The 25,095-nt window shown below is 48.1% G+C and overlaps 1 protein-coding gene across 5 annotated transcripts in view; it reads left to right on the top strand.

Moving 5' to 3' along the window:
• Positions 1-25,095, top strand: part of BRCA2 (BRCA2 DNA repair associated) — a 265,664-nt gene that overhangs the window by 9,719 nt on the left and 230,850 nt on the right. For all 5 annotated transcript variants that reach the window (XM_085850729.1, XM_085850730.1, XM_085850728.1 and 2 more), the window contains exon 2: positions 1,012-1,091. In XM_085850729.1, coding sequence (XP_085706855.1) covers positions 1,012-1,091 — 80 coding nt within the window. The remainder of the gene's footprint in view (positions 1-1,011; positions 1,092-25,095) is intronic.

Raw genomic sequence — 25,095 nt, 5'->3', positions numbered from 1 at the left:
GAGCAAATACCTATTTTGAGAGGTAACCCCTCCCACCCCCATAAATTCCCTTATACCACGCTTTCTTTCATGTCGTGAACAATCTTATGCACATCACAGGTGATGAAGGTGGTGGTCAAGTTTCATCGGAATTGTGTGTGTCGTCTCTGAGAAGAGAGCAAATACCTCATTTGTTTGGCGAGCCCCCCCCCCCAGACCCCCTTACACCCAGATTTTTTAAATGGTGTGAACAAACTTTGATCCATCACAGGTGTGAAGGTTGTGCTCCAGTTTCATTAAAATTGTGTGTGTAGTTTCAGAGAAGAAAGCAAATTTGTCTTCACTACTTCATTCTTTCATTCCTCTTTTTTTCCCGCCTTTGGAACAAACTCCCACACTCTGTTCAATCCCACTCTTTCCGCCAGATCTTCAAAGAGCTGTTCACCACCATCTCTTATCTTCCCTCATCCAAAACCACGATCTTTTCTACCCCCGTTAATCCACCCCAAACCAACCTCTTTCAAATTTCCCGCTTTCCTTCCTGAAAGTCCTTGTCGTGTAAGGACCTCAAAGTCCTCGTGGTGTCCATCTTGTTTACCCTGTGTACCCCGCCCCATCCCTCTCCCTTCCACAGATCTCCTCTTGTCTCTGTTCCACACTGTTTGTCCTTCCCTCTCCCCTCCGCTCTTGTCTTCTGCTCCCCTTGTTGTGTGTTTCTGTGTGTTAGCTCTTATACGCGCCTCAACAGTGTATACAAAAAAACCCTATAATTTGCGGGGGTAAATTTACACCCACTTTTTAAAAAATGTCATGAACAATCTTATGTTCATCACAGGTGATGAAGGTGGTGGTCAAGTTTCATCGGAATTGTGTGCGTAGTTTCTGGGAAGAGAGTAAATACCTATTTTCGGGGCAACCCACGTAGGCACCCTTTGGGCCCGATTCTTTTTTAATGCCATGAACAAACTTTGGTACATACAACATGATGAAGGTTATGGTAAAGTTTCATCAAAAACGTATGTGTTTTTTCAGAGAAGAAGTTGCAAGTGTTTGTGGACAAACAGATGGACGGATGAAGCGCCATCCCATAAGCTCACCGGACTGTGCTCCAGGTGAGCTAAAAATATGACCGCATGTCCTGAAGCTCACCTGGATCAGGAGTAACAGTCACTCAAACCCCCTGCATGTCCCCTTAGACCCTGATATTTTTTAATGCCATGAACAAACTTTGGTACATCTTGGGTGATGATGCCTGTATTTGAATTTCATCGAAATTGTGTGTGTAGTTTCTGAGAAGAAAGCAAATATCTATTTTGGGTGGCAACCTCCCCCCCCCCTCCCACAATCTTTTTGAGTGAAGGCCCTGGCTTCCCACACAGCTGACACTGCACGCAAAAAGGCTGAATGCGTAAATTTTGTGTTTGCGTCTAAATATTGTGTCTCAAACCCATCACTTTCTGTACCCACTTTACCCAGTCACACCCAGCTGTTCCTAGACTCTGTGTCCTGTTCTCCTGACAAGGTGGAGAGCTTGCTGTCAGACCTCTACTCAGATTCTGCAACCGTTCCAGACGGCATCAGCCCACTTGTCCTAAAAAACCTGCTCTGCTGCTCTTGCTTATGCTCTCCCTGTTATATTCACCCTCTCATTTGCTCAAGGTTATGTGCCATCTGCAAGGAAATCAGCAAACATTACCGCGCTGCATAAAGAAGGTGCAAAAACTGATCTTTGTAACGACAGACCAATCAGCCTGCTTCCAATCATCAGCAAGGTTATGGAATCCATCATCACTTCCGACATCAAATCCTTCCTCTTCTCCAGTGGCTTGATTTCTGACAATCAATTTGGATTCAAACCAGGTCACTCTCCACTGGACATGCTGCTTTTGCTTTCCCAACAGTAGAAAGAGGTCCTAAATGTCGGACATGAGATCAGAGCCATCTCCCGAGACACATCACGAGCTTTCTTTACAGTCTGGCATTGCAAACTGTTCACACACTCTCCTCTTATGGTATCCAATGCAATCTCCACTCATGGTTCGCAGACTTCTTCTCCTGCAGCAGTCAACGCATGGCATTTAATGGCTCACTCTCATCTCCTCTTCCCATCCAGGCTGGCGTTACTCAAGGCAGTGTTCTGGGCCCTGTGCTTTTTCTGGTTTTCATCAATGATCTCCCCGACTCTGGAAAATCCTCTTTATCTCTTTGCTGAGGACTCTACCTTCTGCTGTACCATCTCTCGTCCCTCAGATAAGCAGGCAGCAGCCTCTTCACTCTCTGCAGAACTGAATAAAATCACAAGCTCGTGAACCCCTTGGAACATGTCTTTCAATCCTGACAAATCTCACATTGTCACTGTCTCTCTAAAAGGACTGTCTGAAACCCCTCATCTACTTTCTCAAGAAACCCCTTGAAGATGTCCTTTCATTCAAGCTTTTGGGCCTCATTATCCACCATTATCTTTCCTGGGAAAGCCACATTTTAAAGCTGGCCTTCAAAGCCAGTCGCCAACTGGACATCCTACATCGTGCAAATTCCTTCCTTTTCACACCTGAGCATCGAACCACAAACAAAGCTTTCATCTGCAGCCTGATGGAGTATTGCCCTCCCCTACGGCTGGTGCTCCTGCCTCACACCTAGCTCAATTTCATGCTGTGGAAACCAAGGCTTTTAGGATCATTGGTATCTCCCACGATGAAGCACCGGAGGCCAGTTGGTGGTCTTTCTGTCTTCTACCATCTCCTCTCTGGCTTTGCCCCCCTCCCCTCCCCTCCACACCCTGCTTTGTCTGTGCTATGTCCCCCCTTTATTTCTACAGGGCGTTCAAGTTCTGGCAAAAACCCCTTCTGGTGAAACTGCCAAAATCAAGTATTACTGCTCACCTTCACTCTTTCATTCCTCTTTTTTTCCCACCTCTGGAACAAACTCCTACACTCTCTTCGATCACACTCTTCCCTTCAGGTCTTCAAGACAGCTGTTCACCACCATCTCATATCTTCCCCCCTCCGATACCTTAATCTTTTCTACCCCCGTTAATCCACTCCAAACCCACCTCCTTCAAATTCCCTGCTTTCCTTCCTGAAAGTCCCTGGGGTGTCCATCTTGTTTACCCTGTGTAACCCACCCCATCACTCTCCCTTCCACAGTTCTCCTATTGTCTCTGTTCCCCACTGTGTGTTCTTCCCTCTCCCATCCCTCTTGTCTCCTGCTCCCCTTGTTATTTGTTTTGTGTGTTTGCTCTCATACGAGCCTCGACATTGTATACAAAATAACAAACCTCTCAGGATCATGTCACATCTTTCTGTAACATAAGGCTACATTTTCGCAAAATATTAAGTTCCGAACAAATATAATTTTTAGTGTATGGGAATTATTTAGGGTTCGTAAATGAAAATAATCACCCTGTACATTGCGTCCCTGCACTCCTGCAGGATTGATAAAAAGTTACCCGAATCACTTTCGAGTCGTTCTCACCCCGCCACCCTCCCTCCCACCTTAATCCTTCATTGAATGACTTTTTTTTCATTGATTGTCAAGGTACCCGTTCGTAGACGTTTCACCTCAAATGAGTGTGTATTGGAAAAATAGGAATTCAGTTTAAATATTCAGTGTGCTGATATCGTTGTAGGTGTTGCTGGTGACATTGGCAACCTCGTTCCATTCCACCAGCGAAGATTTCCAATCCATGCTTGTTGTCGCTCCGATGTACTGCTTGAGATTGAGCGTGATAATACGAAAACTCGGCTGAGAAACTAATTTAGGCACATTTTGCGCCTACCCCCTGACGGAAGATCACCAAAGTTCTTTCCATGCCAACTGACCACCTATAGGCACCGATCCCTCTCCACATCACTTCTGCAGTCCCCAACCTGCCCCCTCTCTCAAAACTTCCCAAAGCTTTGCTTTTGGCGATTTCCATTCAATATTCTTCCCAGAATTTCATTCTGGTTTCCCATTCGATGATCCATAGATCAGTAGTATCAGTTTCGCTTTGGGATATCAGTTTCGATTCATCATTGCAACTTTTGATGCCACAATAATGATGCACGAGAAAAGTTGTCAAAAACGATTTTTGGGGGAATTTCTTTTCAATTCTGTAAGAGTTCTAAAGTGGCTTAAGCCTTAGTTATTTTATAACTTGGTTTACAGATCCGCCGACGGTATATTTGCCAAAATGAAATATAAATATAAAACACATTTTTAGCCTTTTATATTTATACATTTTCCGCCGAAGGTGCAAAAGTTTCAAAACCCGAAATGTAAACGTCGGCATTTATTTTCAAAATATAATTTTGTGCGCGCACACCAAAATGCCGAGTCCCCTTTAACCAAACTGCGCAGTCGTCTTCGGTCAAGTCGTCTGAGCAGTGGCCAGCGTGGTTCAGATTGACTGTGGTTTCTGGGGTGAAAGTGATTGTTAAGAAGTACGTCAGAAGTATAAATTCGAGTGACTGTATTGGTGATTTATTCACGCAACATCTTGACGATGAATATTCTGGCTGAACGATTGCATCAATTCAGTGCAGCAGCAGGGATGATTCGCAGGCTACTCTCGATCATGCTGATTTTGTTTCCATCAAAAGTTGTACACCGCTGTTCGTATTGAAAGATTTTGGTGCCAAGTACATCAAAGTTGCCCTGCGAGATGCTGATATTCCGCCTTCAACGGACCAGAAATCAGCCTTTGATGTGCTCATGGGGATGGGGAGACGGTACGATCGGATGCCCACTGAAAACTACGCTGGTTATGGCTCTGATTGACCGTTTTGAGCGTGTTGACTCCGAGTAGACACCTTTTTTTTTATCATATCCAGCACTATGCACTGGTGTGCACACACACATCTACGACTTGGACAGTAATTTTCTCAGCATTGTTTCCATTTGTTTGATGATCCAACAGGTTTCTATTAGAAAAGCATGCCAGACTATATTGTAAAAACAATTTTAATCCTTTATTTTTTTTCACATCAGATGATACAGTGAGCATGGGCATCCTGCATTTGAATGGTCTTCCATCTTCAATGTTTTCTTAGATCCTCCTGGTCCGAGATTTATATTTATTTCCCCCCACCTACCCTTCCCTTTTCCATGGAACATCTGAAAAAAAAAAATCATAAAAAATGTATGATTTCTAAAAATTGAAATTATATTTATATTTATATTTTGACCTACCGACCCTACATTTTAGCTGAATAACTGTGTAAACCAAGTTTTAAAATAACTAAGGCCTTAAGGGTCTTAAAAGTTCAAAAACGGTCTGAAGTCTGCTGGGTCAAAGGGATCGGTGGGCGAAAGAGAAAAAGGGATCTAAAGTGTCCAGAATATTCACCTTAAATGAAGTGCTGATAGTGTCCAGCACCATGTGTCCAAATGATCTTAAATTGTCCAATGGGTCTTAAAAGGTTTATAGGTCTCAGAAGTATGGAAAGGGTCAAAGAAGGTTTATATGTATTAAAAGGATCTAAGTTGATGTGAAGGGGTCTAAAGGGTGTAAAGGTCTAAGGGGTCTTCACAGTCTAAAGGAGTGATAACGGGCCAAATGACCTCCTCATGACTGTTTAAGATCCCTCTTTGGGTCAGGGTTGCCAGATGTCTGATGGGTATCGGATCTGTTCGATAATTCAACCTCTTGTACGATGTATGATCGATAATTGCAAATGTCCTATAATTCTGACAATTCCAAAAAATAAACAAGTGAAATCCTTCAATACAGCGCGTGTGGTGAATCAAATGAGTACACTAATGTTAAAATATGCAATTTATGCTTTTTCAGTTGAAAAACAATTAAAAAGCATACTTAATATTTGAAATGTAAAAATCTTGTTATTATCATGATAAGCACCTTTATATATAACAGAAGGAATGAAATCATTCGATACAGCGTGGCAGGAGGCCGCAAAAGAATGATTGTAAGTAAATTTCAACGACTAATGCATGACGAAACACTTGTTTATGGCTAATATTAAAGAGAACGATGGCATAAGAAGAACTTAGCTTTCTGCGTTCAGCGTGAAATGCCATGGTGGACGGAAATGACGTCTTTCATTCGTACATGAGGGGAGCATTTCTTCGTTTTTGTTCCGTCAAACAATAAATTAAATGGTTTTCACATATATAACACATTAGTTTCAAAAATTTCCATTGAAATACTCGGGTATTTCCGTCAACTGTCGCCATTTCCGTCGAGGTTACGCACTGCATCTACCGGACGGCCGTCATTGGCTGTTTTGAGGCACGTGGGGGGGGGGACGGGGGGACGGGGGGACACCGGACCCACCGGAGACGTGGTAGACGACGCCGGGGACATTTCAAACTCAGTGCAATTGTATACAGCACACGCGCTGTAATTACTCGACCTGCAATTTTAGTCGAAATTTCATGACATTTTTCTCAGTCTGCTGGGCAGATTATGACCTTCTATGTCAGTCCTCATGCAGCATTTTTCACGCAGACGTAACATCACATAAGCACGTGCACAGAGAGGAACTGAGCAAAGAAATGCACACGTCGTTACTTCTGAGTTCTGACTTCGGAGCACGTGGACCATGGACGTGCACACGTCAAATTCAGATGAGGGTTATGGCTAGGGCTAGGGTAAGGGCTTTGCCATTTAGGTGACTTTTTTTAATGAGATCACAGTGTACAGGTGGATGCACTGAGTTCAGAAAGTGGTCGTATGTTGCTCAACGATCAAAATTAATGAATTTGAGCACAATTAAGATGAAAAAGAGCAATCGAAGATTGCATATTCTTGCCCCGACTTGTTTTGTGTGGTGTACTTTGTGTGGCGTTTGTGTACTGATGTGTTATGTAATAAATGAGATAATTAGAACTACCACTTTATAACTGCTGGCAGTGATGACCAGGTACCAAGACGTCCCTCTTTGATCAGACACTTGACCCTGACCCATGACGTTTATTATTATTTGATTGAGTTTAGAATAGGATTGAAATATATTAAATTCAAATAAAATGCAAGACCAAATAAAAGAGGTACAGTCCTGCACTGGAGTAATCAGAAGGAACCCGAACAAGAATAAAGCAAAGATGAAGTCGTCAGGAGGAATCTGGATAGAATTCACAATTCAGCTAACGACTCCTCCACCCTCAAACCCATCCAGGCACAGCCAAGTGAACCTTATTCAAAAATAATAATAATTTTAAAAAAGCAAAAATAACCCATATACATATATTTCTGGCTGCCAGACTGTGCATCCGATTAGGTTGAAATTTAAAATATATTGTTACAGGGCCGGGACGACGACCAGGAGCATGACCGCTAGATGGAGCCACGAGCCGGCTCGACCGATCGCCCGGAATGTAAAGGTTGTCGCCCCAGATAAGTCCGGAGCGGACGGGTCCTGACTGCACCGAAGTTCGCCAATGGATAGACCACGTGGGGTAGGGTCGATTGCCAACTTTTCAATTTACCTAAGTACCCACGTGGTCCGACTACTGGGGAAGTTCACCCTCGGCCGACTTTTCCGAATCGAGTCGCTATCGCCGACTCGGATCCGGCGTAAACGAGCGGAATTACCAAAGTCGGGCCGGACCAAAGGAACAAGTTACCAACACTAATCCTCAAACACGTGTCATGTCGAGCCAATGAAAGAAACACAAAACGAGCTGATACATTTAGCAATTGGGGTTTATTTATACAGTAATAATGGGGAGCTAGGGAACACAAAAGAGCAGAACTATACTGAATACAATAAATGGAATGGAATATGTACAGCACACAAAGCACTTAATGGTTTCTACTTGTTAGACGGGCCCACGGACACACTTACGCACACACACACACACCCCAGAAATGGTGGCTGATGCCTTTAATGCGGACTTCAGTTCGGAGGGACAGATGAGCTGAAGCCCAGGGTCTGCCTCGGACCTTTCCACCTCGTGTGGTCTTCAAGCTGTTTGGACCGGGCACCAGCGGGGGCCAGCTGGATCCAATCACCGCGAGCCGCGATCCTTTCCGAGCTCCGGCGGATCCCCTCGCGCTCCGGACCACATGCTGGTGAGACGAGGCGCCGAACCTTCCCGACCGGATGCGTTGCTTCCCCGGAGAACCACCGACCAAGATGAGGCCAATAAGTCGCACCAAACAGGGAACCAAGCAGAGACCGTGGAGAGCTCCACGCACAAAGAAGAGCCAGCCAAGCCAAGATGAGGCAAGGGAGCAGAACAACAGCCACCAGAAGAACCAACTACTCCAGCCGAGCTGAACCAGCACCAGAACAACAACCATTGGAATCTCTCGAGCCGAGCAGAGGGTCCCCTTCTTATCCCTCTCAGCCCCGCCTCGCTATCGGCGTGACTCGTTCGGCCTCGTGCGCCACCCCCCCGCAACCACAGGTGGGGGCTGTTTACCTCGTTTTCTGCCGGACCCACCCCAACCGTCTTCCTGTTTATGCTGTTGAATCACGGGACAGGAGGGCTTTTCTTCTTCTTAGTTGTAGAGGAGGGTCGTTCTGATTGAACCCTAACTATTAAAATGAATCGCAGCGCATTTACATAAATTTACCCATTAAACAATGGAAGGCGAACTATCTATAGAACATGTATTTACCAAGATAACTGAGCAAAAGGACCTGAATGATGAGTGCGATAATGGTTTCCAGATTCGCACCAATATGTTCCTCATCACCAGGAGATCATAATTGTGAAATTTCACATTGATTGATTAATTGGTTCAAGAGAAATGTATTTTTTAAGATTTTTGCTCAATCCAATATGGCTGCTAGACCATGTGATATCAATTATTTGTGAATACACTGGTATCACCAAGGCTTGGGGAACATTTGTGTGATGGTTCCCCTCGATCTGTCCACCTGTTCTGGAGAAGATTTTTATAGGTTTTTGGGTAAATTAAATATGGCTGCCAAACCATGTGACCTATGATGTCATATGTGTGAACCTTTTGTTTCTTATGGAAAAAGTATGTATTATCGATCGTGAATACAAGTGCCTGATTGAGCTGGTTACTTCATGCGAAAGCTATATGTATACTGTTGTGGTTACCAGATTCGCAAACCACCATTCAGGTCCCTTAGGTGAGGTATCTCGGCAAGTACATGTGTAGTTAGGTCCAAACCCGTTGTCTAGTGGGAATACATGTCATTTATACGTGCTGCGACTCTTCAGGATAGCCGTTTTTCTTTTACTATCTTTATTTTGGACCAACCGCCATGATTACCACCACAACCACAACATCAACCACCAACCACAACACCGCTTCACCACAACCGCCACGACCTTCACGTCACACCTCGCAACCGTAGCATCGCCACCGTTCTTGCCCCGCTGTGGGTACCGGTGTTGGACTCGTGCAGGGCGCACGTTGAACAGCGTGTACAAAATCACGGATTTTGTGCTTCAAAAACGGATCAAAAACGACACACGCCCACTTTTTGCCGTCCAATCGGTGAGCGAGGGGCGATTTGGCCCCGCCTCCAGAACGATCGATATATGCAAATTTGTGGATCAAAAAGCCTTCACGCCCACTTTTTCTCGGGCCAATGGGGAGCGAGGTGAAAGGTCAAAGGGAGGGGGTCAAAGGCGAAGCTACGGGGGGATAAAAGGACGGTGTTCGTCAGTCAGGAGTCGAGAAGAAGAGAGTAGAACGAGAAAGAGCCAGAGGGTGTGGAAGTCTGGAGCCCGAAGCCTGCAGTAGCTGGAGAAGCTGAAGAGAGTCGCGAAGGGGAGAGTCGATCGGAGAGTCCAACGAGGAGAGCCCAAAGAGGAGTCCAGGGTGGAAAGTCCAGAGGCGGAGAGGCGGCAACGGCGAAGGCAGACGAGGGGGTGCTCGCGTCGGTGCCGGGAGCTGCACGCCCGAGGGAGGCCGGCAGCGCGACCTGGCCGAGGTGGAGACGCACACCAGGGATAATAAAGATCCTCTATACCCCGAGCATCAGCAACCCCCTCCTGTTTCCCCCCGCGCTGAGATAGTGCGACCAAGGGGGCCCCGTTCCCACCCCCTACCAGACACCGTCCACGAGGCCCGCGGGTTGCGGGGCCATCGCCGCTCCGCGTCTCATCACCAGACGGGTAGGCCCGACCCGGTCTCGGCCTCAGGCCTGCCTCATTCTTGAGGGTATTTCTTTTCCTTGGTTTTGGGTATGTGTTGTCGGCGCCGTCTGTGAAGTAGAATTGTATAAGTGTTGCCGTGTGCTCGGTAGTCGGTATTAACTCTGCACTGTGTTTTCACTTTTATGTTTGCTTTTTGTGTAAATGGAATTGTGTTTTCTTTTTTTTGTGTGCATTTGGTGGAATTGTATTTGTGTGCTTCCCGTGTGCCGCGAATAAATGTGCTTTATTGTTGAACTGTTCTCCCGCTTCGCTTCGTCTTTTCCTCCATTGAATCCCCATCTTGCTTCACGTAAAGGGTTGGTAGTGGGCTGAGTACGCCCGATAATTAATCGAACCGTCGAGGTCGACGATAACACCGCTCGGTTATTCTGATAAGTACGGAACGGGTCGCTTAAGTGGCCCGTGTCCGAAGTCGACCTGCGGCGAGGTGCGATCGCCCGGTCTACCTTCCGCGTGGGTACTTAGGTAGGTCGAATTTGGCGAGCAACCCTATCCCACGCGGGGGCTGATTGGCTCGATCGCGGTGAGACCGAAAGGTCCACCCGTGACTGGTTCCCGGCGTTAGTCCGAGAGGGTCACGACTGGATTGTCCGTCCGGTGGGCGACGTGCCGCGATTCGAGTTACGTGGCCGTTCGCACGCCGGCGGGCGCGAATACCGCAACACTGGTGTCAGGTCGTGCGATATAAACTCATCGCCCTCCTCGCGGCACTGGTATCGGAGAACAGGAAAACGGGCTCTCCTGTCTCCGGCTAAATTCGCGGGAATCGGTCCAGGGGTGAGAGAAGCGACCCCCGATTCCCTCCAAATTACGAGCGAGCAAATTAACCCTTCACGAGAAGCAAGATGGCGTCTCAAGGCGAGCGGAGGCCGGGGGTATTAGAAATGGATGTAGAATGTGTAGGATCCATGGTCCAGGATGGAATCCCCGAGCAGGAAATGTTGATTGTGCAGGAGCACGGACTCGCCCAACTGAACCCAGGGCCCGAGGTGGGTGCGGCAGCGGCCGCGGTGTATGACACCTCCCCCCCCCCTCTCCACCAAGACCCTTCCCCAACCCCTGCCGAAACGGCTCACTTGAGTGCATCCGACATGGCCCAGCTATTCACCATGCTGGCACAAATGAAAGCGGTAATAATAAACGGAATAAAAAGCATGAACGAAAAGATGGATACAAATAAAAACGAAATGAAAGACATGAACAAGCAAATGAATGAAGTGAAAACGACGATGGATACAAATACAAACGAAATGAAAGGCATGAACGAAAAGATGGATACAAATACAAATGAAATGAAAAACGAAATGAACAAGCAAATAAACGGAATGGAAACAAACATGAAGGAGGAAACGAAAAAGCTGCGGGGTGAGACGCAGAACATGGGCCGATGCCTGCAGGCGGGCATGAAGGCCGTGACAACGGAAATAATAATAGTTGAGACAAGGGAGGTAAAGGGTGAAGAGTTGGCAGTGACGGTAGCCGGGAAGGGAACGATAGAGGAGAGACTGCACGGTGAGGACGGGGTAAGTGACGCGCACACACACACGGAGGTAGTGGAGGACAATGGGGTTGAGCTCGCGGAGCGTGTAGAGACCCAGTGCGAGCACCTGGATGGCCTCCTCCAGGAACGAGGGGAGGGAGTATGCCCCCTTGAGGCGAGTCACGACCAGGTGAGTTCGGTCGTGCTTTGCGAGGTCGAGGGGAGGAGTGCTGTGGACAGGTGCACTGAGAGCTTGGGGGGTATAGAGGCCCAGGAGACCCTTGTGGGGACACGAATCCCCAGTGTGGTTGTCCCTGTGTGTGTGGTGCAAGGTGTTAGTGCGGCACCGTGTGTGGAAGCGACCCCGTGTGTGAGTGGTGTGGTGGCGATGGTGCCGGAGTGCGTGCTTCCCAGCACGCCGTGTGTGGATGAGGCACCGCGGGTTAGTGCCCCCGCGTGTGTGGATGAGGCACCGTGTGTGAGTGTCGCCATGTGTGTGAATGAGGCACCGCGGGTGAGTGCCCTCGCGTGTGTGGATGAGGGACGGAGTGCGAGTGAGGCACCGCGGGTGAGTGCCCCCGCACGCGTGAGTGAACGGCCGTGTGCAAGGTCGCTGTGTGCAAGGGAGACCGTGTGTGTGAGAGAGCGGTATGAGAGGGAGATGTCGGTTGGCATGCGGGAGCACGCAGCCGCGTCTCCCGGTGTGAATGTGATGGAGTGGACTGTGTGCGTCGTAACACGCAGGTATGCGTGTTTGGAATGGAGACGGAGACGGCGACAGAGGAGAGAAAGCCGTGTAGCGGCTGTAGCTGTTTCGGGGACCGTGCCGGGTTCACCCAGCAGTGAGCACGCGGTTCGTGCTGTGCAACGCACGAGACCGCCACGTGCTCGCTTGCGAGAGTGAAGTCCCGGTCCGGAAACGCACGCGGTGGATTTGCCGATCCCGCGGACGGACAAAGTTTAGGCAGGTAAACGGATTTGGACCGGACGGGTTCTCCACGCGATCGTGTGTGTTCGGCTCCAACGGGCAAAGCACATGTGTTCGCGTGGGAAACCCCTCGAGACGTGGGGCTTGTGTTTTTTTTTTTGCGCACGGTGACGTCATGGCTGCACGTGTGGTTGGAATCCGGCAGGAGGGGTATCTCTGCCGGATGGTGCCGTCCAAGGAGGGACGAGGTACACGTGCAGCTGCATGACGTCACGGGCAGGTGCAAAGTGCGCGAGCTCTGAGTTGCCGCGCTGGCGCTGCGCATGTAAAGAAAAAAAAAAAAAAAAAGAACAAGCCTCACTTTCGGGTACACAGGATTCCTGGGCAAGGGGTGGAAGACCCCCTTACCTGGGCACAGGATGGAAACTAGTTAGGGGGAAGGGTTAGCTTAGTTAGACCGACTTCATGGGGCAGGGGTAAGTCCTCATGGAGTCCGTGGAATGGATTAGTTAGAGGGATTGTAGCCAGATTTAGGTTGGGAAATAAAATGAATTTTTGAGTTAGGAGACAGTGACAGACTTTTGGATGTGTAGAGGGGACGTAGCTTAGCTACGTAGTGTTAAAAGGAACGTGCTGTAGTTTAAGGGACGACGTGGGAGCACGAGTTAGTTAGGGGAGGTAGTTGGAAGGATGGCAGAGTTCAGCGGTGTGTGTGTTGAAGAGTTGGTGAGTTGTGAGGTGAGCACTTGTTGAGTGAGTGAGGCCAGCGGGTCTGTGTGTATGGAGCGAATGGGGAATGCATGGTGCGATGAGTGATTGGGGGGAGGAGTGACTCCCGCCCAAGGGACCCCGGGGTCAGTATAAAGTGAGTTAGGGGGTTAGTCAAATTGAAAAATGGAGGTCGTTTTGCTGTTGGTGGGAAAGTAGGCTCGAGACCCATTTGGAGGGGTGCAGGAGCCCTGTTGACGGGCTTGGGAGCGTGGCTGCGAAAGGTGAGTATCGCTGAATGGGTACCCCGGGCACCAGGCTAGTCGGCCGCGGTAGGCCAAGGGCCCATGGGGGGCCGGGATAGAGTAGTGGGCACGGGTGCGCCTGCTTGGTGCGGGGGCCCGGGGCGCCATTAGCCGCGTGGGCAGTGTTGTGGGCACGGGTGACCCTCGGAAAGGGGCCCGGGAGGCCGGCCTGCCACGTGTGCGTTTCAGGGGAGGTGCCATGGGGGGCACTCCCCGGTGTTAGGGAGCTGGTAGGCTCGGAGGCAGTGTAGTGCCCGGGGGTGCCATAGCGGGAGATTCGGCAGAGGGTCGTGCCTGCCAAAGGGAGCCACGTGTCCCAGCCAGGAGACCGTGTGAGGGCACGGAGAGAAAATTGGGGGGCGAGGCCCGAAATTGTGAGGACACCAACACAGGTGACGGGAATCTGGGTTTATAGAACCAATAGTTTAAGCGAGAGGCGCTTGTTGAAAGCCCCGGGGTAGTTTAGCAGTTAATGGTTAGGGTAGATTAGGAGATGTACCCCTCCGCACCATCCATCCCCTCGCTGTCGTTGTGGGCCGCTGGACCCACTTTGGTTATAGATCGCCGAACTCTGGGGAGGCCATTCTGAGGCTTGAGTTGGGCCTCGACACAGGACGTAGCTCTCCCTTATTCCCCTCTGGGAAGGGAACGTAGGGGTTGGGAGTAGGCTAGGTGACAGGATAGGTTAGCCGAACAAAGACAGTACAGGGGGTTAGGGGACGATTTATAGTGGGGAAGTAAAAATAAAAACAACAGAAAAAAAATTAAGTTGGGGCTAAATTGGGGTTTGACAAATTAAGGGAGTGGGTATGTACAGTGACAGGCAAAGGCGATAGGTTGGGAGGGAGACAGGTAGGTAGGTCCGAGCCCGCCTTCCAAGTGGCCAGCACCACCGCACTCCCTCCACCAACCTCCACTGAACGGCAAAGGCTGGCCAACTTCATCGGCTGGCCGTGTTTTGCTTCAAGGCGGAGGCCGGCCAACTTCATCGGCAGCTGTTGTTTTGCTGCAAGGCCTGTGCCATCAGCTGGCCGTGTGTTGCTTCAAGGCCTGTGCCGGCCAGTTCATCTGCTGGCTGTTTTTCTTCAAGGCCTGTGCCGGCCAGTTCATCTGCCGGCTGTGTTTGCCTGCAGCGGCCTTCTTCTGCGGGCTGTGTTTGCCTGCTCACCTTTGCCATGCCATGCCCACTGCCCATGTTCACCAGCCCCGTTCAATTTTTGCTTTACCCCCCCCCCCCTGTTCATTTCCATGTGCGCCAGGATCCGCAAGGCAACAGTTTGCAAGCTGCAAGAACTGCCCTGTTGGCAGCTACAACACGGGCCTGCAGTGGCGGCCCGTGCACCGTGTTTGTGTCCATCCATCCATTCGTTGTGCTCATTGCGTGTGCCACTTGAGCTGGCACGGAGACTGCGTTTGTGCAGCCCATGCACCGTTGTGGTTCACTGCGTTCAGTTCGAAAGGGAAGGCCTTGGACTGCGTGTGAGCAGCCAGCCACGTTCCCTGTCACCTGCATTGTTTGAGCCAGAGACTGCATGTGGGCAGCCTGGCTCCCTGCTAACTGCTTTCTTTTGCAGAGTTCATTGATCCTGGGCCATGGTTTAGTGTAAAATTTGTAAGTTAAGGTTAAGATGTACTGTAAATATGAGTGTGCCCCCGGCATGTATGTCTTAGCGCCGGCAATTTTATTTAAGTCGTCCGTGTGAGTGAGTTTGTTTAGGTAGTTACGCAGCCCTCAGGTTATTTATTTTGGGGACACGAATACCATGAATGTCGCACTCAGGGATCCGTAGGTAAAATGTACTAGGGGAAAACTACACATGATGGCACACGAAAATTTGACGACTCGGGACGAGTCTGTAAAAAGGGAAGGGGGTAGTGTTGTGGTTACCAGATTCGCAAACCACCATTCAGGTCCCTTAGGTGAGGTATCTCGGCAAGTACATGTGTAGTTAGGTCCAAACCCGTTGTCTAGTGGGAATACATGTCATTTATACGTGCTGCGACTCTTCAGGATAGCCGTTTTTCTTTTACTATCTTTATTTTGGACCAACCGCCATGATTACCACCACAACCACAACATCAACCACCAACCACAACACCGCTTCACCACAACCGCCACGACCTTCACGTCACACCTCGCAACCGTAGCATCGCCACCGTTCTTGCCCCGCTGTGGGTACCGGTGTTGGACTCGTGCAGGGCGCACGTTGAACAGCGTGTACAAAATCACGGATTTTGTGCTTCAAAAACGGATCAAAAACGACACACGCCCACTTTTTGCCGTCCAATCGGTGAGCGAGGGGCGATTTGGCCCCGCCTCCAGAACGATCGATATATGCAAATTTGTGGATCAAAAAGCCTTCACGCCCACTTTTTCTCGGGCCAATGGGGAGCGAGGTGAAAGGTCAAAGGGAGGGGGTCAAAGGCGAAGCTACGGGGGGATAAAAGGACGGTGTTCGTCAGTCAGGAGTCGAGAAGAAGAGAGTAGAACGAGAAAGAGCCAGAGGGTGTGGAAGTCTGGAGCCCGAAGCCTGCAGTAGCTGGAGAAGCTGAAGAGAGTCGCGAAGGGGAGAGTCGATCGGAGAGTCCAACGAGGAGAGCCCAAAGAGGAGTCCAGGGTGGAAAGTCCAGAGGCGGAGAGGCGGCAACGGCGAAGGCAGACGAGGGGGTGCTCGCGTCGGTGCCGGGAGCTGCACGCCCGAGGGAGGCCGGCAGCGCGACCTGGCCGAGGTGGAGACGCACACCAGGGATAATAAAGATCCTCTATACCCCGAGCATCAGCAACCCCCTCCTGTTTCCCCCCGCGCTGAGATAGTGCGACCAAGGGGGCCCCGTTCCCACCCCCTACCAGACACCGTCCACGAGGCCCGCGGGTTGCGGGGCCATCGCCGCTCCGCGTCTCATCACCAGACGGGTAGGCCCGACCCGGTCTCGGCCTCAGGCCTGCCTCATTCTTGAGGGTATTTCTTTTCCTTGGTTTTGGGTATGTGTTGTCGGCGCCGTCTGTGAAGTAGAATTGTATAAGTGTTGCCGTGTGCTCGGTAGTCGGTATTAACTCTGCACTGTGTTTTCACTTTTATGTTTGCTTTTTGTGTAAATGGAATTGTGTTTTCTTTTTTTTGTGTGCATTTGGTGGAATTGTATTTGTGTGCTTCCCGTGTGCCGCGAATAAATGTGCTTTATTGTTGAACTGTTCTCCCGCTTCGCTTCGTCTTTTCCTCCATTGAATCCCCATCTTGCTTCACGTAAAGGGTTGGTAGTGGGCTGAGTACGCCCGATAATTAATCGAACCGTCGAGGTCGACGATAACACCGCTCGGTTATTCTGATAAGTACGGAACGGGTCGCTTAAGTGGCCCGTGTCCGAAGTCGACCTGCGGCGAGGTGCGATCGCCCGGTCTACCTTCCGCGTGGGTACTTAGGTAGGTCGAATTTGGCGAGCAACCCTATCCCACGCGGGGGCTGATTGGCTCGATCGCGGTGAGACCGAAAGGTCCACCCGTGACTGGTTCCCGGCGTTAGTCCGAGAGGGTCACGACTGGATTGTCCGTCCGGTGGGCGACGTGCCGCGATTCGAGTTACGTGGCCGTTCGCACGCCGGCGGGCGCGAATACCGCAACAATACTATCTCTGATGCTTCCAACGATCTGAAATCGCTCAGCCTCGGCAGTGATCCATGTGGGATAGCGTCTTATTTGAAGAGGCGTTTGGAGCAGAATAAGGACATAAAGCACATCATGGAACTGGCACACGATGACATTCCACCAAGTTTGGACGCAAATTTACAAAAGTGTCAAGTTACTTCGGTGAGCGTTGAATGCTTTTTTTCGATGTTAAAAAACTACTAGCGAAGGACTTACTAGCGATTTGATTTAATGCTGACTTTAAAAACCTTGTAAAATGTCATATCATTGCTGAATTCATGAAAATGTTGCATCATTGCCAACTTGCTGGCTTTGAGAATTTAATAAATAAATGACTAACTGAAAATTGGTCATTGCAGTAGCCTAATAAACAGTTTAACCTTGATTTTGTTTGTTTCGGAGTGTTGAGAGCAGTTTAACTGTTGCGAGTAGTTGAACGATGCAGTGTACGATTTTGTCTCATGAAGCTTTGGAAGAACTTCCACCGGAACATTGGGCGATGGGGAGAACCCAGATTTTGGTGATTGGCCATTCAACATGTGCTCATGACACTACCCCCTTCCTGAGGAGATAATACAAGCATATAAAAAAGAAGAAAAAACCCACTGAAGTGAAGGTTGGACAAGTCAAACCCAGAAAAGGCAAAGGCCTAACATCTCTAGTGCATTGAGCTGGCCTGGGGGAATGACCCCGACCACACTCGCAAATTGCTGTTCTGCAGATATATCGTGAAGTTGCCATGATTGCACAATGCACAATAAAGGCCCTGAAGGTCCATACGGAGAGTCATCTGCAACGTGTGCCCAATGGTGCGGGAGGGCTTGTGGAGCCATCGTGGCTGCCTCCAACATGCATAGCTCACTTTGGCAAATTCGATTGCATGAACTGCTGCTGTGAGGCCCCAAATTATGATGGGGCTGGATCTCTGAGTTACATCTCAAGTCCTCTTCACCTCCTTCAACCCAGTGTCATCTGCAACCCAATGTTAGGCCCAAAATCGTACCTGCCGGGATCTACCTTCTCTGCAGCTCAAGGAGCATTGAAACTATGCTTCCCGTTGGGTGCTGCTCTATCTACACCCTGAACCGCTTATCATCTGGCCTCAGGTAGCATGCCCTTACAACTCCTGACAGCTGCTGACAAACAAAAACACACTCATTAACCCGTCTGGGACGCGATCAAGATGGCCGTTGTCCAGCATTCTTCTCCTATGAGCGCTCGCTGCCATTATTGTGGGTGAACTTGTGTAAGGGATATCTTTTCTCCTTTAGGAACGAGGTATGGTGATCACATGTAATATAATTATGTAAATTTGTCGTCATAGGACAAAAGGGGGATGTGGAAGAAATGAAATTAATTATATTCATGTATTCTCAATTTTGCGACTACTGTTTTTAACAGTATAAAATAAGGTGTTACTTTTGTTACTGGAATCAAATTGAGTCAGTAAAATCTCTTTTTACAGTCTTTTGATCTCCATAGTGATGTAGATGATATACAAGCAAGATAGAATGGTATCTTACTAAATCGTATGTGCTTTATTTCATTGAAATATACATCCAAATTAGTATTTCCAATGTTTAAATGAAACTGCTCTGCTGCTCAAGAGAAGGATGCTTTGCTGCTGGCTGCAGAGAAAAGGCACCCTATTGTCTGGTGGTAATTAAATAACTCCTGGAAGGCGATTGCAAAAGATGCCTTGTTGCCCAAGGACAGTTATATAACTATTGGCTTTTGGTGGCCAAGGCTTTGCGAACAGCATAAAAACTGAATGTAGTGTTTTGAGAATCTGGTTACTCAATGGTGAACGGAAGGTATGATCAAAGTAATAGGCTTGTGTCTCCATCCACCTGGCCTCTTCATGTTTTGTCCAACTCTGTTATCACCCTCTCCTTCTCACAGCTGACCTCGTATTCCCAAAATGCAATTGTGACCTGAGCGTGTCTATCCCTCTTCCCTCCCAAAGAGGCCATGTCTGCAGTTCCCTTATGCTTGTCGGCCCTCCACTCCATTTACCCTGCCAGATGTTTAGCCCTCCCTTGTCTTTTGCCGTCCAGGATAGTATAAAGACAATTGTTTTGTGCATTTTGACCAGAAAGAGGATCGTGTTTGTTATTGCTCGTCTTGTTTATCCTCTTTCCCATGTGCATGTTTGTTGTTATTTGTTGATGTTGTTTGCTGTTAATAAATGGTCTCAGACTCTGAAAGAGAAGAACTGAATTTCTTCCACAGCCCTTTTTCTCAATGGTGAAGAATCACTCGAAAAATTCTCGTCGTCGGATCCGGATCCAGATCTTCATATCACCAAAATATAACCAGTTCGTCCTTGTCACACACCGAACTTGCCCACAAAATTTCATCTGGAGTCGTCCATAACTTTTTGAGATATCCTGTACACAAACAAACAAATAAACAAACAGACAGAAAGGGATGCAAGCATAACCTCCTTCACCTTCGGTGGCTAAGACAAATAATAATAAACGTGGGAGAGGTGGGGGGGGCTCGGGGGTTAGGGGTGGTAAATCTATGCTTCGGAATGGAGTTCGCCCGATGTGCTGGCACGAAACCAGATAACAATATCCATTGTTGCACAAATTTAAAACAGATTAAATGCAGTTACGAGAACATACTCATGTCCAATCCGTCGGATGGATAAGTGCTTTGACAAGATTGGTCAAGTCAAGCTTAGAAATAAAGTAATTTACTGAAGGGGTACTGACTGATATTCCAAGGTCACGTTGTGGGTCAGAGTTCGGTTCTGCAGTAAGAGCAAAAGTAGAAGCAATTGATAGAGATTAATAGCACTGAAAGGTAAACAAGAAGTTGCTGTGGGGATTTCTGGGATGACGAGTTATTTGCAGCAAACAAGTATTTCACAACAAGCAATGGCAGAAGTTTAAGGAAGGTATATATCATCGACAGTGTGAGCTTTGCAATGGTTTTGGATACACTTGGGTTTAAATACTTTTCCAGTAATTGTTTTCACAATCTGTTCTGGAAAGGAAAGGGTCATCGCCAAGACTGCAACAACTACTGAGGGGTGAGGCTACTCTCAGTGCTGGGCACGGTCTTTGCTCGGATAATTATTGATAGGTTCGCCACCATCTGCTTGAGCACCAGCGTCCACAGCGGTCAGGCTTTACACCAAAGAGGTCAACGATTGGCCGCATCCTTGCTCTTCGGGTCCTCACCGAACGCAGATGAGAGTTTGGGCAGGGGCTGCTTGCAGCCTACGTTGATCTCTGTAAAATGTTTGATTCAGTGAATCGGGATGCCCTCTGGAGGATTCTTGGTCTTCGTGGGTGCCACCAAAACTGATCGATCTGATGTCTGAACTCTACTCTGGTACTGAGAGTGCTGTGAAGTGTGGTGGTTCCATCTCTGACTTATTTCCAGTTGTTACTGGAGTTTGTCAGGGGTGTGTACTGGCCCCTACACTTTTCAGCACTTGTATGGATTGGATTCTGGGGAGGATGTCAGAGAGATCAAGCTGTGATGCATCATTTCAGAATGTCAAGATCTCTGACCTTGATTTCGCAGATGATGCAGTCATCTTTGCGGAGACTTTAGATATCCTTTTGGGGGCCCTCGATGTGCTGAATGAGGAGTCGGAGCTGCTAGGATTACGGGTTTCCTATGTCAAAACTAAGATCCAGGCTTTCATTGACATCTTGGATGCTGCTGTCCTGTCTGTGCCTGTTTGTGGTGAGGATATTGAGGTCGTGGAGAGATTCACTTACCTTGGCAGTGATATTCATGTCTCTGCTGGCTGTGAGCCAAAGGTCAACAGACGTCCGGGTCGGGCCTGGGGAGTCATGGATTCAATGGATCATGGGGTGTGGCACTGCCGGTACCTGTGTGGGAGGACGAAGGTCTGAGTCTTCAGGTCCTTGGTGCTTCCAGTCTTGCTCTATGGATGTGAGACTTGGACTCTGACGAGGGATCTGAGATGGAGACTTAATTCGTTTGGTACTAGGTCTCTTCGGAGAATCCTTGGTTCTCACTGGTCAGACTTTGTGTCCAACAAGCGGTTGCTGAGAGACTCTGATGAGATTTGTTACCTGCATAGTCTGTGAGCGTCAGCTGCGGCTGTATGGACATGCGACTCATTTTCCTGACGCTGATCCTGCTCACCAGATTCTCTCAGCGAGGGAGTCTCGTGAGTGCAGGAGGTCAATGGGCCGACCATGTGCCTCATGGTTGCAGCAGGTTGATCGGCATCTCAAGGAGATGGGGATGCGTCAGGCATCTGCCTGGGGGATGGCCAGATGGAGGCCCCTGGAGCTGCGGAAAGTGGACGCAGCGATGCGCTGCTCTGGTGCATGCTCTCATACCTGACCTGACCTGAATCTGTTCACTTTTTATAAAAGTTAGGATAAAGATCAGAGATTAATGAAATGGAGCTTGACTTTATGATAATTAAACATCGAAGGTCAAGTAATATCTGTTGATTTTCAAATAGCAAACGTATAATATGCATGATGGTATAACATGGCACCACACGAGCCTCACGTACAAGCTCCTCACACAAACAAGACCCCATGTCTTCACCAGTCTCAAACTTCACGCCCACACAGCCTACGTAATTTCTGCTCCCAATGGACGTGGTCAAAACTAACTCTCGCAGGACCATGTTACCTACCGACATGTATTTACATTTTTACGACCCGGTTACATAAAGGTAGGCGTCCTGTTGGTGCAATTTCTCCGAAATTAAGATAATGGGTTTGAGGGTGATAAAAAAAAAAACAATAATAAAATGTCAGTTGAACTTGATATTACAAAAAATGTTTTGTTATGAACCTGCAATGGAAAATGTACTCAAATATGGTATGATTTTATGTGCTTGAACATGTATCCACTTTTGAATTACATAATCATATCTTTCCTCTGCATTGAAAGATGATCGACCTGTCTCGTAAAGGTATTATAAGCAGGCCGACCTTTCAAATAAGCTTTAATTCAGAATAAAAGAATTGCTTATTATTTAAATATATTTTACTTAGTAAGGGATTTTTATGAAATGATAGATATAAGTTACCAGCAAGCTTGATAGGAGAATATTTTTTCAACTCAACTGGAATGTTGGTCTCAGGAAATGTCCAGATGTATTCACTCAGCTGTTATTGCTTCATATAATGTATAATTCCTGAGTTTGTTAAGGAGCAGACTGAGCTTTTCCCCTTCCGGATCATAAATTGTATGTGATCCATCAATGTACCCAAAGGATTTCAGTTTTGTCGTCATTCTGTGCTGGGAGAGAGTTTACACATCTGGTCTTGAAATATATATGTTACTTCTTCTTCTTCTTGTGGCTGCTCCTGTTAGGGTTCGTCACAGCAGATCATCAGTCTCCATTTCGCTCTGTCCTCGACATCTTCCACTGTCACACCAACCACCACCCGCATGTCCGCCCTCACTGCATCCATAAACCTCCTCTTTGGCCTTCTTCTTCTCCTCCTACCTGGCGGCTCCATCGTCAGCATCCTTCTCCCGATATACCCCACATCCCTCCTGTGCACATGTCTAAACCATCTCAATCTCACCTCTCTCACTTTGTCCCAAAACCGTCCTACCTGCGCTGTCCCTCTAATATACTCATTTCTAATCCTGTTCATCCTCATCACTCCCAACGAGAATCGCAGCATCTTTAACTCTGCCACCTTCAGCTCCGCCTCCAAAACATACAACATAGCTGGTCCCAGATGTCCCACCACCCTCACATACACCTTCACATACCCCAAGTCTTGTATACTTTCCCTTTTATTCTTGCAGATACCCTTCTATCACAAATCACTCCTGAAACTCTTCTCCACCCACTCCATCCTGCCTGCACTCTCTTTTTCACTTCTCCACCACACTCTCTGTTACTTTGGACAGTTGAACCCAAGTATTGAAAGCCATCCACCTTCACCACCTCAACTCCTTGCAACTGCACCATTCCACCACCCTCCCTCTCATTTACACACACGTACTCCATCTTACTCCTACTGACTTTCATTCCCCTTCTCTCCAGTGCGTACCTCCACCTCTCTCGGCTCGCCTCAGCCTGCTCCCTACTCTCACTACAGATCACGATGTCATCCACGAACATCATAGTCCATGCAGACTCCTGTCTGATCTCGTCCGTCAACCTGTCAATCACCATTGCAAACAGGAAAGGGCTCAAAGCCGATCCTTGATGCAATCCCACCTCTACCTGAAACCGGTCCATCATTCCTACCGCACACCTCACCGCTGTCACACTGTCCTCATACATATACTGCACCACCCTCACATACTTCTCTACCACTCCCAACTTCCTCATACAATACCACAACTCCTCTCTTGGCACCCTGTCATAAGCTTCCTCTAAATCTACAAACACACAATGCAACTACTTCTGGCCTTCCTGAAAATTCTCCATCAACATTCTCAAAACAAACATCACATCAGTTTGCTCTTTCCTGACATAAAACCATATTGCTGCTCATAAATCATCACCTCTCCTCTCAACCGAACTTCCACTACTCTTTCCCACAACTTCATGGTGTGGCTGAACAACTTTATACCTCTGTAATTACCATAGCTCTGCACATCACCCTTATTCTTAAAAATCGGTACCAGTACACTTAATCTCCACTCCTCCGGCATCCTCTCACTTTCCAAGATTTTGTAAAACAATCTGGTTAAAAACCCCACTGCCATCTCTCCAAAGCACTTCCATGCCTCCACTGGTATATCATCTGGGCCAACCGCCTTTCCACTTTTCATCTTCTTCATAGCAGTCCTCACTTTATCTTTACTAATCTACCACACTTCCTGATTCACTATCTCCACGTCTTCCATTTCCATTCTCTCTCTGTTTCTCTTTCTTCATTCATCATCTCCTCAAAGTACTCCATGCACCTTCTCAACACACTCTCCTTGCTTGTCAGCACATTTCCATTTGCATCCTTTATCACCCTGACCTGCAGCATATCCTTCCCAGCTCGGTCCCTCTGTCTGGCCTATCGGTATAAATCCTTTTCCCCTTCCTTTGTGTCCAACTTCTCATACAGCTCGTCATATGCCTTTTCCTTTGCCTTCTCCACCTCTCTCTCTTCACCTTGCGCCACCACTCCTTATACTCCTGTCTACTTTCTTCATCTCTCTGGCTATCCCAATTCTTTTTCGCCAATCTCTTCCTCCTTATACTTTCCTGTACTTCCTCATTCCACCACCAAGTCTCCTTGTCTTCCTTCCTCTGTCCAGATGTCACACCAAGTAACTTCGCAACACTCTCCCCTGACATCACCTTGCAGTCTCTAATATCTTTCAGGTTACATCTCCTGCTTAAGACATAGTCCACCTGTGTGCAACTTCCTCCACTCTTGTACGTCACACTCTGCTCCTCCTACTTCTTAAAATACATATTTACCACCACCATTTCCATTGTTTTTGCAAAATCCACCACTATCTGCCCTTCCACATTCCTCTCGTTGACATCGTACCGACCCATCACCTCCTCATAATCTCTATTCCCTTCCCCAGCATGCCCATTGAAATCCACTCCAATCACCACTCTTTCTTCCTTGGATACACTCTCCACCACTTCATCTAATTCACTCCAGACGTCTTCTTTCTCCTCCATCTCACACCCCACTTGCGGGGCATATGCATTGATTTCATTCATCATCACCCCTTCAATTTCCAACTTCACACTCATCACTCGGTCAGACACTCTCCTCACCTCCAATACACTCTTAACATAATCCTCCTTCAGGATTACCCCAACATCATTTCTCCTGCCATCCACACCATGGTAGAACAGTTTAAAACCAGCACCGATGCTCCGAGCCTTACACCCCATCCACTTGGTCTCTTGTACACACAGTATGTCTACCTTTCTTCTCTCAATCATATCAGCCAACTCTCGCCCTTTGCCAGTCATCGTACGAACATTCAAAGTTCCAAATCTCACCTCCACACTGCTACCCTTCCT

This window comes from Eptatretus burgeri, chromosome 13 (assembly GCF_056783735.1).
Source record: "Eptatretus burgeri isolate ZD-2024b chromosome 13, Ebu_testis_v1, whole genome shotgun sequence".
NCBI lineage: Eukaryota > Metazoa > Chordata > Myxini > Myxiniformes > Myxinidae > Eptatretus > Eptatretus burgeri.
This window is presented reverse-complemented; position numbering and strand designations above follow the sequence as displayed.